We start from the raw sequence: 14376 nt of genomic DNA, 5'->3' as shown, positions 1-14376 counted from the left end.
TATTTAAATTATATGTTTTTTAATTTAGTTAACTCTTTTATTCTAATTTTAATACATAATAATAGCTAATTTATAATATTTATAATAATTAAATTATATGTTATATGTCTAAATTTTTTTGCTTATTTCAAATATAAAGATTAAATTTTCTAAAATAATAGCTAAAACTAGTCTAACAAATCTTATTTGTTATAATTTTCATCTTTATATAATTTGTTTTATGACATTCAGATTTAAAATATAATAAATATTTTAGTTAAATCTTAAGATTGAAATAAAGATAAATTATTAAGCTACTTAAGTTTTTGAAAGATTAACATCTTGAATTTTTTAAATAAATACTGAAATAAAACTATAATCAGTACTGAAATCTCTTATTACAGATTTGCATAGAAATAGCTCAATTGAAGGAGTTTTAGTTTTTTACTTAAAATAGAATATTTATTAGAATATATAGATAAAAAAAAGGTATCAGATTTTATTTAATCATTTTAAATATTTCTAAGTTCTAATATCAGGAAATACCTAGATTGTTTATCTGACTATATATCTATCACTTTCTAGTTTAAGGTTTTTATTTATATCTTGATTTAGAAAGTTTTAGAACAAATTAATTTTCAAATTAAAAGACTACTATCAAAAAATTATTTAGAAAAATGGAGAAATCAAAATTAGGATTAATAGCTGGAGGAGCAGCCTTAGCATTAGGAGGCTTGTTTGCATATTTTTATATTAAATAAGAACAACCAGTAACTTATAAAGTTCCAAGATAGGTTATTATCAATGTATGTAAAGAGCTAAAGAAGTAGATGTTCAACATTTCTTTACAGATCATAGAAACAAGAGTTAGATTGCTTAAATAGCTTGATTTAGGTGCCTCTTTACCACCAAATTTATCATTCGATGATTATATAGCTGAAATTGCAAGAGCTTATGTAGAAAACATCAAGAAACTTTTGTGTGCAAAATTTGAAATTAGCTTAGAAGACTTTAATCATGCTGTAGAAATTGACTTTGTTAACGATTCTTAATTGTATTAAATTAGTACTGAGATAGAAGAGATATTTTCAAATTCATGTCAAGGAATTCCTCCAAATATGGATGTTGATCAAAGTGTATTGAATAAATTTTCTAAAGAAAAGATTTATAATATCCATACTAAGTTCTTTAAGATAGTAGCTAAAAAATATATAAAGGCATTTTAGGAATTGAAAGAAGAAGGAGAAGTAGAGATGAAATTAGAAAACCCAAAATTCTTTAAAAAGAATAGGGAATTATAGATACCTGAAACTAAAAGAGAGCTTCTGATAAATGAAGGATTGGATTAATGTCCAGGCTCTCCTAGAGAAACATTTGATAAAATTACTATATAATACAGGAGAGAAGATCCTGAATTTGCTTAGAAGGTTTAAGAAGTAGAAAAAACATTTTAATAACTTATTGACGATTTATCAGTATAACCTTTTAAATACAATGATCAATCTCCTGATATACTTTTTAAAGAATATTGAATAAGTTAGCAAACGAATAACCTGATATCTTTTTAAATTAGTTCTTTTATATTTTATTATAATTAAATATTTTTATAGCCTTTTAAATTATTTTATAGTTACTTATTCATTATCAATTAATTAATTAAAATTCACATGTGAAAAAATATAAATTTGTTTAACTGTAGATAGATAGATAGCTTTAATTCAAAAAAAAATTTCTTTTTAATATTTATTACATTTTAAATTTAATTTTATCAAATTAATCTCTACTTCTTTAGTAGTTTTATGATGAACAGTTTTTGTATCTATCGATTTCATTTAGAAATTTAACATAAATTTTAATAATATTTTGATAATTATTTTCCATACTGATATTTTTATGTAAAATATTGAGTGTACCACGAAATATATTTCATTCTAGCGATATAAAGATTAAGTCTAGTAACTTAGATTTTACACTTTGTTTTTGTATTATTATTATTGCTATTTTTCAAAATATTTAATACTTAAATTTAACATATTAAGTAGAAAATACTAAAAAAATTTTTGTTTCAATTGAGAAAAGTTAATTTTGCATTGATAAGTAAAAAGCAACAATAAATTTACTTTAGAAAGTCAAATTTAAGTACCGCTTAGCTTTCCAGGATATTATTTTTTCACCATGCTTGAAACAGAAAGCTCAAAGCCTTTGCAAGTCAAGAGATAAACTTCTGAGGAGATTTTATAGCAAATGGCTTCGAAGAATAAAATTAAAAAATCGGTATCATTGAAAAACAAAAACAGTATAGCTAGGCTTAGGATATTTAATGAGCAAGGGATTTAATAAAATGAGGAAGTATTTACAGAGCCAAATAAAAAAACGAGCTTATAAGAAATATATGGCAGTCAGTTATAGTTTAAAAAGACTAGCTAATCATAATATTTAAACACTTAGTAGAATTCTTAAAATTTTCAACAATCAAATTAAAATATTGGATAAGATTTATCTTAACAAGATGAAAAAGAAAAGTCAAATAAATTTTTAAACCTTATTGCCCAACTTAAAATGAAAAAGATTGCAAAAAACTTTATTAATAATCTACCTCTTCGTAGATTCTAATTCTTGAAAAGTAAACAATATTCTTTGATAAATGATAAATCTACAGATAAAAATCTAGAGAAAAGTCAATAACTTATAGAGGAAACTTAGAAAAAAACCACCAATAAAACATTAGATAGACTAAGAAAGTTTATTCCTGTTTTTTAACCATAAAATAAATACAAACTTTCATGGGATATGCTTCAAATAATAGGGATAATAACTTTTATGTTTACTATTCCAATACATTTATCTAATAATATTTTACTAGAAGAAATAATCAGTATTTATTTTCTTAAAACGCTAGTTATTATACTAAGTTTTGATATTGCTGTTAACTTTAATACAGGATTTTTTGAAAAAGGTGAATTGATTACCTCGAGGACTAGAATCGCTCAAAATTACATTAAAAATATGCTGTTCGTTGATTTGATGAGTATCATACCTCTTATAGCTTATTTTTTAAAGCATTAGAATTCAGTTAGCATAACTAGCTTTTTTCTCCTTTCCTTCTTTTGTAAAATAAGGTGTTTTACGAGAATATTTCGCAAATTAGAAGAAATTATAAGGATGTAACATGTTGCACTCAATCTGCTCTAGCTTTTCAAATTATTATCTACAACACTCATTTTTACACATATATTTTCCTGTATTTGGATATACACAGGAGAAAATACAGGTCAATAGAACAATTGGATTTCTTACAGTCGAGTAAATTAAGCATTCACTTATTATTTTAGCTAAGGATAAATACTTATTTTTTTTTATTATAATTTAAAAACAAAATTAATTAAAAAAATAAAATTTCTATTTTAAAAACTGATTTTAATATTTTTTGTTTAAAATAATTATGAAATTAAAGTTACAAGATGAAGAATGGTACATAATATATCTTAAGGCTTACTATTTTGTCACTGTTACAATGGTAACAGTTGGTTATGGAGATATAGTTCCAGTTAATTATATAGAAATTTTAATAACAATTATAATAATGCTTATATCATGTGGTATATTTGCTTACGCTTTAAATTAGATTGGTATCATATTTGAAGAGCTCTAAAGCTAAAGTAGACAATCATAAAAATATTTTATGATTCTAAATAATTATATGGAGTAAAGAAATATTAGTTTTTCTTTACAGTACTAGATTAGAGAATACTTAGATTATTATTGGAAGGAAAGCAAATAGAATAAAAGTTAATTAGAATAGTAAATTCTTTCTTAGCTCTCAGAAACTCTAAAATAGAGACTGTTGATTGAAGCGAATAAGATTATTCTAAAAGACTCTCCTATCTTCAACTATAATTTTACTGATAAACTGCTTTAAAAAACTCTTCCGTTGATATAAGAGATGCATTGCACACCTGAATAAATTATTTTTTCTTAGAATTAGGTAGACCATCATGATATATATTTTATTGAAAAGGGAAAAATAGAATTGTTTACTATAATTAATCAGAAAAAAAGGTAAAATTATTTTAATTGTTGAATTATTTATTTTAAATGCTATCTATAGAAATAATAGTGGACTACACAAATCACTCAAAGTCTTAGAAAAGGGATCAAGTTTTGGAGAATAAAGCTTTTTTACAGGTACAGAAAGAAAAATATCTGCAAGAAGTCTCGATTTTACAAAGTTGCTTTATATTCGTAGACAAGATTTTATAGATTTACTCAAAGAATTCCCTTAAGATAATGAATCGTTTTGTATGATTAAAGATCTAGTTAGCTCTGGATAGTACGAAAAAATTGGATTAAAGTGTTATTGTTGTGATAATTCTACTAAACATAGTTATGTTGAATGTCCATATATTCATTATATACCAGACAAATATAAGATTATTAAAATGGAATATTCTACTCATCAGTAAAGGCAAAAAAAAGATAGAAGAAAATAATTCAAGTAATATTTCCACTCTTTTTAAACAAACCATCATTAATTTTTATTTCAAATTAGAGAAAGAGCCCTTAATGAGCTTGGTAGAAATACTTATAAAATTCAAGATTTTATCGAAAAAAACTAAGAATATCTTGCTAAATAAAGCACAGAAGATTCTTAGGATGACTACTGTATATAAGAGTATACTGATGAAAATAGTAGCAGCTAAGAATATGAAAATTCAATCAAAAGTGACGAAGTAAAGTTATTTGTCTATTATTTTTATTCTAAATGGCAATAAAAAATATGTTTATATAGAGTTCAGAGCTGATGAGCGAAAGTGAAATGAGTGTAGGAAGGGAGAAAGAAAATTTAGAAAACCTTTAAAAAAAAGAGAGTCCTAAATCATTTACTTCAAAAAAAGAAAACTAGTAGCAATCTGATGGACAAGATTTTCATATTTAATTTTCAAATTTCGATCATATCAATTAGGATGATTAAATAACATTTATGTAAGTACCTACCTAAAATAAAATATAATCTATAGAAAAATCTCCTAGCTCAGTTAATAAGTTATAAATTTACAAAGATTCTTAAAATAAGTCAGTATCAAAAAAAGGAGGAGTTTTGAGTAATTTTTAAAAATTGAAATACAATAAACCAAATCAATAAATAATAAATGGCACTGTTGATCCTTCCCAAGAAAGTAAAAAATAAAACTTTATTAAACAAAAATTAGCAATAATTAAATTTATTCTAAGACATTAATTAATTAAATTTTTATTAACAGTAGATTCACCAATGGCTCAGTACAGATAATCTAAGAACTTTTAGTTCTCTCAGTTCAAAAATAAGAAGAAAATTAACCATTTTGAGTAGAATTAAATTCCATATTCGCTACATGATAATTCCATTACTTCCAGCAATAATGAAATGAAGTCAACCCCAACTTTAAGAAAAAATATTTCAAAGAATAAAAATAATAATTAGATTCCTTCTACATCTCCTTAACTTTAAAATAGAATTTCTTCTAAACGGAAATCCGATAAAGCTGCACATATGCAAAAAGAAAGTGCTAAACATTAGCCTGAAAGCTAAAAGACCTTTACATTAGAGAAAGTTATAGCTCATTCATTTCACAACTAATCAAAAAATTATGAGAGTGATTAATAGTATGCAGAATCTTCACCATAATGGTCGCATAAAGCTCTGAATAAATTATACAATCTATCAATTTCGAGGAAAGAATCTTTCAAGCATCCTTAGAGCACACCTTCCTACAGACATAGTAGCTCAAACACTCAGCTATTCCCAAAAACTGAACAAAACAACATGTCTTTGCTAAATAACTTCAAAATAAAAGAATCGCTTGAAGACTTAGATCGCTTAAAAATATTCAGTGTTTATTTTGTTAAATTTAATTTTGACAAGGTCATTAAATATTCTAATTAAATTGTGATGAAAAACATTAAAAACATTGTTAAATCTAAAACTATAACCAGGAGATTAACATAATAATCATCAAATTTATTGCATAATTAGCTAATTCACTCTCCTCTAAGATAGAATTCGTAGTCATTTATATTTGACTCTAGCAATAAACCAAAATAAAGTTAGTAGTCTTCTAATGCAAATATATTAAAGTCATGTGAGTATTTAGATGATGATCTATGCATCTTTGAAAAATAAAAATAAGAATTTTCAGGTCCTAACTCTGTTTATCATTAAACAATAAACTAAAAAAAATATAACAGCAAACCTTATTCGAAGCAACAAAAATAGAGAATAATTTAACTTAATCAATAGTTTAGGAGAAAATCTTTAATGGTAAAATCCAGATCATTCCTTGATTATGCATTAAAAAAATATTCTGCATCTTAAGATTTTAACTAAGACATTAATCAAGAAAATGCAAGTCCTCAACCTAAGCTTTAAAAATTAAAAAGTTTTTAAATAGATACAAATAAATTTAATGGAATCAAGTTCTAAAACTTAAATAAAAGAAGATCTTCTATTGAATCTGATTTAAAATCCATTAAAAGTGTTTAAGAAAACTGTTCCTAAGCAGATTTAGAAGATTAAGTAGATTCGACAAATATCATAAATATTCGTTCAAATAATTCTCGTTCAATTGATTTAAAATAAAGCTTAAGAAGAACTTCTTTGCCAAATAATAAAATAATTTCTCTAAATCTTATAAAGTAGACTTATAAATCTTCTTCTTCCTCTTCATCGTCATCCTCTTCATAATCTTCTCATGAATCGTCTCCTTCATTAAAAAAAAAATTATCTTAGCTTTCAGTTTCTCCAATATCAAAAGTTAAAACTAATAATAAATTGAAAAAACAAGATAATGATGATGATATTGACAACTATGATGATGATAATTATAATAAAAATGCATAAGACGATTTTAACAATCAAATTTATGATTAAAATAATGAATAATATATGTAAATTCAAATAAAAAATACATTAAATAGTGAAAAAAATAGTTAATGAAAGGCATTTGTAATAAAAATATTGTATAACTACTACCCTCGGCCTTATGAAGTCTGAAAATTCCTCAGGGAGGATTTTTTATGAGTATTACTGTAGATATAAAAGTGTAGAAAATTTAAATTATTCATATTGTTTAAATTTATTTTTTATTTAAAATAGTTGTTTTTAAATTAAAATTTTGATGCTATAGTTACCTTTCATAGAGACATAGAATAAATAAAATTTTAGTAGCTTAATAAATTTTTATATTTTTGTTGTTGTGCTTTTAAAATTCTACTTTAGTTATAATGTAGAGAAATAAGCTTTATGAGTGAACAAAAAGATTTATTTATGCTTCTTTTTCAAAGATTATTTTTTAATTAAAATCTAAATTGGATTGAAGTATTTTATTTAAGGCATACAAGTTCGTAGGAAAAAATTGTATTTTTCATTAGCATATAGAATAAACATTTAAGAAATGAATTTATTAGGAATGTTAAAATAATGTATCTATTTTATTTAAATTTTTATTATAAACTAAATAAATATATTTTAAATCTAGTCTACATTAATGACAAAACTAAAATCAGAAATATTTCTAGATATTTTGTTTATAAATATGAGAATTTCGAATACTACAGACTCATCTCAATTAGAGCGCAAATGTTGTAGCATAAGTATGTCAATAAGGAAAAAATGGCCTAGGAATAAGAATAAAATTAAGAAGAAGAATGGCGCTGGGTTTTCCATTTAAAACCTTAAAAAGTTAAAAAATATGGTCGTTTCTGGAAACCTTTATAAAATAGCTAGAATTAAAAATGATTAACATTCTAATGCATTTTATGTATTTTTATCACTTGCAAATTATTATAACATTAACTACCTATCATTTGGATTTTTAAATATAATTTTTTGATGTAATTTTTATGATCATTTTTCTTTTGAAAGGAACTTTAGCTTCTATTGAAAATATTAAAGTTAGATTTATTTCATATTTATATTTTTAAGGAGAATTTATTATGTTTAATTTAATATGAGATATACTGAAATGAATAATTTAATTATAAACCTATATCTTTGACTAGCAAATAGCATATTTATAATGGTATTTTAAATGTTATTTAACAAAATAGTGCACAAAAATGTTAATTTCACTTTCAAAAATTAAAAGTTGAATGAAAATATTCTTTTTGAATTTCATTTTAAAATTAAAAAAAAAGTTAATCTACTAAACATTTTATTTTAAATCACATATATTACAGAGAATAAAAAATAGCATATAATCAAATTAGTTATACGTCATCGTCATCATTATTTTAAATATTTTTACTTTTAGAAGAACCTAGTTTGCGTTTTTTATTTAAGGAAGGTTCTTCTTTGAGGTCTGTAGATTTTCCGTTTGCTTTATTTTTACTACCATTTTCATTGCTTTCATTTTGTTATTATTAGTTTTCTTCTTCTTCATTTTCGAATTTACCGAATAAACATTTTATGATTTCATTACGTCCTTCAAGTAATTCTTTATTATCTATGGGATTCATAAAGTTAACTAATTTTTAGTGAACATCAAAGCGGATCTTTCTAGATTTTGAAGCTCTTCTATCAACTATTTTTTACTTCTTTTCTTATTGCTTGAGTTTTCTTTCTAAAAGATAAAGTCTTGTAGAATCAAATAATAACCCGTCTTCGCCTACTTCTTTATTTTCTTCTATTTCTGTCATGTATTCCTTTAATAGCTCATGATATAAATCACTATCATCAAATATTTCTTGGTCAGTTTCTTTTTGTACATTAGAAATGTCCCTACCTAAAATTCTAAATGATGTACGCTTAAGCTAGCTTTTATAAATAAGATTATCAATTTGCTACATGGCTTTCTATGTTTATCCAATAGGAGTATGAATAAGAGCACTCATTCCATTACGTTTTAAATTAATTGAGTTTAAAAGTTAAGTTTTTTGACTCCACTTAAGGATATTTTCTTCCATCCAATTGTGCATGTTGTCAAAAGATTCCTCAAATTACTACCACATACTTTTAATGTTTAATTCATTTTCATTTTCATACTGATCTCTTACAATATTATTGTGATTGATAAACTTTTACAATAACTTTATATTGTTTTTTCTTAAGATACGATCTTTAGGGCCATTAGCTTTTTCTGTAAGGTTTCCTCTTATTTTTTATATTAAATCAATATTTCTTAAAATATTTAATTCTAAGTATTTTTTATTTTGATTATTTTCCTTAGAGTCAAATCCACCGATATCTTAAGGGCTAGGAAGCTTCTTAACCAATTCTAAGTTTTTATGCATGTTAAATCTTACAAACACAAGTTCTTTCCAAAGTTATATTTATTATCTGACAGCCTTAGCCTTTTGCATCTATTATTTTAAAAAAAAGTATTTATCACATACTAATAACCTTGATTTTTATATATTTTACCTCATCATCTTGCTATTTTTGAGTTTCTTATTTAAGGTCTTAATCTTCTTAATCTATCTCATCAATAATATCATCAACATTCATTTAATCTTGCAAATAAGTCCTTTATTTATATAAAATTAGGTTGGGTATAAAGAATATATTAGCAATTCAATTCCTAAATCGCTAAAAATTACTTATTTTTCTTTTATTCAACAAGTTTTTTAGCTATTTTTTTCAAGTGTTTTGATTCTTCATCATCGTCATCTCCTTCTTCTTCATGTCCTGATTCTTCTTCGCTATCATTTAATTCTTTACTTAATTTTCTTTTTCCATTTGATTTATTTTTAATAACTTTAGGCTTTTCATCTTCAGATTCTTCTTCATTATCATCTTCACTTTATTCTGAATCTTAATCTTACTAGCTTTACTAGCTGGAGTTATCAACATCATTATCTTCTTCTTCATCATCATCTTCTAATTCTGAATCACTAATCATTAAATCTTATTGATCAATTTCTTCCATTTCTTTACGTGTTACTTTTTTTCCCTTATATTTGGGGAGATCTTCTAAATTTCTACTTGATTTTTTACCAATAATAGGTTGATCACTTTTAAGACCTCCAATGAGTTCTTTATACTAAGCATCATTTTTAAACTAATCGTCTAATTCTACAGCATCAAGATCGTCTTAATCCTCGTTATATTCTTATTAAAACTAATCTCTTTGATTACCAAGTACTTACTCTACTTCTTATCTATGGGACTTGCTCATTTAAATACCTTATCTTATTTAGCTTGAAATCTATATAATTTTTATATTGTAATTTTCTAATTAAATATATGATAAAATTATCTTTTACTAAATTTAATCAGCTAATTCTTTGAATTGAGGACTATGTAATTTATTGGTTCAGCCCTTCAGTTTTTAATTATTCCTTATCATCTCATATAAAAATTAAATATAAATAGATATGTTTGCTCTATCTTCTACTTTAATTATCCTTTTGCAATTTAATTTTTTTTAAAATATTTTTTTTTTGCATGCTAAATTTAAAAACACATTAAAAAAAAAAGATGAAATAGAATTTTAATTTTGGAGAAGTAATTTAATGTTTAAATTATTTTTAGCATTATTAATTAAAAAAATGGATTTATTTTCAACTTATTTAATTTTAAATTAAAATAAAAAAAATACTTGTTATTTTTTGTAAAACAATTTTTTTATTGATTAATTTTAACAAATAAATATTAAAATTTTATAACATAATTTAGAAATACAAAATAAATTACATAAAATAAAATATCCATAATTTTATTTTTTATTGTAAGTATTTGTGTGAGTTTCTCTAAATAATTATTAAATTCTTGTGAGTTTATTTTACTATTCTTAGCATTTAATTTGTTCTACACAAAATTTATTTGATAATAAAGTTATAGATAGATACATACATAGATAGATAGGTATATAGATAGTAAGAACTACAATGAGTGGGAATACAAAGAGGATATTATAATTTGATAGGATTTTGTTAAATATATTTTATTAAAACGAAATTGTGGTAAAAGAAATAAAGAAAATAGTTGTTATTTTTGATAAAACAATTTTTTTTTTCATAAATTTTAAGAATAAATAAAGAAATTTATTTAGATAATTTAGAAATTCAAAATAAATTACATAAAATAAAATATCCATAATTTTATTTTTTATTGTAAGTATTTGTGTGAGTTTCTCTTAATGATTATTAAATTCTTATGAGTTTATTATTCTGTTCTTATCATTTAAATTGTTCTAAAAGAAATTTATTTGATAATAAAGCTATAGATAGATAGTTAGATAGATAGATATAACTAAAATGAGTCGGAATATAAAAAGGATGTTATAATTGGATAGGATTTTATTAAATATATTTATTAAAACGAAATTGTGAGAGAAAGAAATAAAGAAAATATTTATTTTACAAAAGCGATGTATATATACAAATAAGTTATAGATAGATGGATAATTTTTTATAATATTTATATGAGTTTTTTATTTATATTTGAGGATTTCAAATTTTTTGTTGGTTTTGCTAATTTATAAAATTAGAAGTGGAAAATAGAAAATAGTTGTTTTTATTACATAATATCAAAAAGAGGCTAGAGATTAAGTCTTTGTGGAAAGAAAGATTTATTTATAAACCAAAATTATGTTTTTTTTTTGGGAGTAATTTATTCTGAAGATATTAAAAATTTTATTATCAAATGATAATCTATCTCAGCAGCTATTTTTTTATAGAAGGACTTTTGTTTACTTTTTTAATTAGTTAAGAGCATCAAAATGTTTGTTTTCATTGTTATTAATTTAAATATTTAAGGTATTATTTGATTTGCATAAATTTGCTCTTGAATATTAGCTGTCGCGAACTAATACTTCAATATCATTAGATAATGGTTTTATTTATTGATTTAGAGGCTAAAAAATATTCCTAGATCTTAGAGTCTAAGTAGCGCTGCTATAATTCATATTTTCATTAATTAGACTACCTTTTTTCATACTGTACTAGTTTATATTTGTTAAGCTAGGTATTCCTGAATTTGAAGCCGTAGAAGCAGTTGAATATTTATTTAATGAATTAGGCCTGTTTGTGCTAGAAGAGCTTGAGAATAAAGTAGAATCTTTAAGGTCGCTTGAATCTTATTTTGTCTTTCCTTGCTCACTTTCATTTCTTTTACTAACAGAGTGAGATCTGAGATGAATAGAGGCATTTTGCGAAATTTAGTTTTTTAAGTTTGTGGGTGTCTTTAATTAAGGCAATTGGTCAACAACTTCTTTGTCAGTTAAATATTGCTATTTTCATATTTACAAGTAAAAATAAGTAAATTTGCTTCTTTGTATAGAATGTAAGCATTATAATTTTATAATAATCTTATGGTTCTAATTAAATTAATAATTTTTAATTTTAATTATCGCATATTTTAAAACCAACAAATCTAGTTTACAGTAATTTTTTCTCTATTAAAAATTTCATGGGTAAATTTTATTTTTAGTAAAATTGTAAACAGAGATATTTTAGTTTTTACGGTTTTAAATCTTTAACTAAAATGAAATTATATCAAGATAAAAAATAAATGCTTGGTTTTTATTAAATTCTTTCTTAATATTTTTTTTGAAGTGTTAAGCAAAACAATTTTACCTTTTAACATTTTTTTCCTGGGTGAGACAGATTTTTACATTAGAGGCAAATTATCTTATAACATTTGAGGCATTTGTGGTATTAGTTTGAAGGATAAGCCATAAAAGATTAATCACAAACTGGACATTCATACTATAATAAGGGAAAAAAATGTAAATATTAGATCTCAAAAAGCATTGAAATAGTTTACATTTTTAAAATATACAATCTTCAATAAAAAACAAAATTATTCAAAAATAATAAGCTAACAAATAATAAAAATTAAGCTAAAAAAATTTTTTTTTACATTATGAAATGACTAGATGTTGTTCTTTTCTAAAATTAAGTACGATTTAAAGTCGGGTTCTTCCAAAACCACACTCATGAAGTACATACTAGGCTCTATTGAGCAGTTTGGGATAGGACAGCAGATAGGATACTAAGCATTTTTTATTTGTTGTTTCAAAGAGATTTGCAAGCACTGGTAATGGTAAGGATGTCCGCACTGCATAGATGCTAAATCTCTAGAGTCGATGGTACGCTAGCAGCTTAAACAAGTATGGTTTTTTCTAGTTTCTTCTTTACTCATTTTAAGATGTTTCAAATCAGGTAGAAGACGAAAAAATATTTAACAAGGAATGGTTTGAGAATATAAAACTCTTGATGGTTGTTTTTTGTTTGTTTGTTTGTTTATATGCTCTTTTTTATTTACTTATTTTTTTGTGAATTAATTAGTAAGAAATATTATTTTTTGTTTGATTTTTAATTACTATATTTTGGTTAGCCTTGATTTTGATTTGAGTTATCATAGATAAAGCATTGATTAGCTAAATGTTACTGTCTGCGATAAAAAAGTTTCCATTCATTTATTTATATAATTTAATCAAAAAATCAAATATTGTCCAAAATACTTAAAGAATTGCTGGCTTTTTGGCTTGTGCTTATCTTGTTTAAGTAAAAAAAATCAAATTTTGTATTAAAAATAAATAATACTGGAAGTGCAAAGCTTAACATAATTTTTACCACTTTTAGTTTGTTCTATTTGCTGTGTATTGAAAAATCTCTTGTTTGAATCAATATCATTTTCTATTATTAATTATTCAGATTATATCAATAATTTTGACTGATTCAGTCAGTCATCTTACTCACACCAATATATTACAAAATTTAAAAAATTGACTGATTTGTTCAATTATTAAAAAATCTAATTTAAATTCAATCTCTACAAAAATAGATCTACTTATTTTTAAAGATTACACTAGCTTAACCTATTTCATAATCAAAAGGCAATAAATATTTATTTTTCATGCAAATTTATCAGCATAAAACTAATTTGGCCTAAGCAAGCTATTGCGAACTTCTTTTCTCAAGCCACAGAAAAGTAATTTGTAAGTTTGATTAATTAAATAATATGATATCGCTTCTCAAGAATATCAGATTGTCTGTCTTTAATAAGTCAGTTTAAATTTTATTGAAGGATCTATCTATAATTTTTCAATTGTTTTTTGGCAAAAACTTAATTTTTACCTTAATTTTGAAAAGTTGTGGTAATATAAAAATTTTTCCCAAAGTTAAAATACAATCATCAGTAATATTTTTAATTAATTTATCTCTTTACCATTAATCCACCACTATCTCAAATACTAGTTATGAATTTGTTTTCTTTTTGATCATTCCTTTCTCTGTGTTTATCTATCATTAAAGCATTTTGCTTTTTTTGTTTTAAAATAAGTGTTTGTATTAAATAAACCTAAAATCTCATAATTTTAAATAGCTGCACAAATAATATACATTATCAAACCGCACATGATATTTCTATTAATAAAAATCCATCACTAAAAATTATTTTCATTATAATGAGCATAT

The 14376-nt window shown here is 23.5% G+C and overlaps 5 protein-coding genes across 5 annotated transcripts; 3 read left to right on the top strand and 2 right to left on the bottom strand. All coding sequences in view use genetic code 6, as the record gives it.

Annotated features, from left to right (window-relative positions):
- Positions 1 to 656: 656 nt before the first annotated feature.
- Positions 657 to 1511, top strand: TTHERM_00600270 (transmembrane protein, putative; the record flags this gene model as incomplete). Its single annotated transcript, XM_001032498.3, has 1 exon — positions 657 to 1511. One exon carries the CDS (start codon positions 657 to 659, stop codon positions 1509 to 1511), a length of 855 nt encoding a protein of 284 aa, XP_001032498.1.
- Positions 1512 to 2154: 643 nt separating this feature from the next.
- Positions 2155 to 6952, top strand: TTHERM_00600260 (cation channel family protein; the record flags this gene model as incomplete). The annotated part of the gene is made up of 6 exons (XM_001032497.2): positions 2155 to 3282; positions 3434 to 4038; positions 4088 to 4474; positions 4529 to 4709; positions 4769 to 5156; positions 5241 to 6952. The coding sequence occupies 6 exons, from the start codon at positions 2155 to 2157 to the stop codon at positions 6950 to 6952; spliced, it is 4401 nt and encodes a 1466-aa protein (XP_001032497.2).
- A 367-nt stretch (positions 6953 to 7319) lies between these two features.
- TTHERM_000600259 (cation channel family protein) lies at positions 7320 to 7753 on the top strand (the record flags this gene model as incomplete). Its single annotated transcript, XM_012798762.1, has 2 exons — positions 7320 to 7437; positions 7494 to 7753. The coding sequence occupies exons 1-2, from the start codon at positions 7410 to 7412 to the stop codon at positions 7751 to 7753; spliced, it is 288 nt and encodes a 95-aa protein (XP_012654216.1). The 5' UTR covers positions 7320 to 7409.
- A 461-nt stretch (positions 7754 to 8214) lies between these two features.
- On the bottom strand, positions 8215 to 10130 carry TTHERM_00600250 (apoptosis antagonizing transcription factor; the record flags this gene model as incomplete). The annotated part of the gene is made up of 3 exons (XM_001032496.2): positions 8215 to 9315; positions 9377 to 9479; positions 9553 to 10130. 3 exons carry the CDS (start codon positions 10128 to 10130, stop codon positions 8215 to 8217), a joined length of 1782 nt encoding a protein of 593 aa, XP_001032496.2.
- A 1482-nt stretch (positions 10131 to 11612) lies between these two features.
- TTHERM_00600240 (hypothetical protein) lies at positions 11613 to 13099 on the bottom strand (the record flags this gene model as incomplete). Its single annotated transcript, XM_001032495.2, has 3 exons — positions 11613 to 12185; positions 12532 to 12663; positions 12818 to 13099. 3 exons carry the CDS (start codon positions 13097 to 13099, stop codon positions 11613 to 11615), a joined length of 987 nt encoding a protein of 328 aa, XP_001032495.2.
- Between the last annotated feature and the right edge of the window lie 1277 nt (positions 13100 to 14376).

This window comes from Tetrahymena thermophila, assembly GCF_000189635.1.
Source record: "Tetrahymena thermophila SB210 genomic scaffold scf_8254563, whole genome shotgun sequence".
In the NCBI taxonomy this organism is placed as follows: Eukaryota; Ciliophora; class Oligohymenophorea; order Hymenostomatida; family Tetrahymenidae; genus Tetrahymena; species Tetrahymena thermophila.
This window is presented reverse-complemented; position numbering and strand designations above follow the sequence as displayed.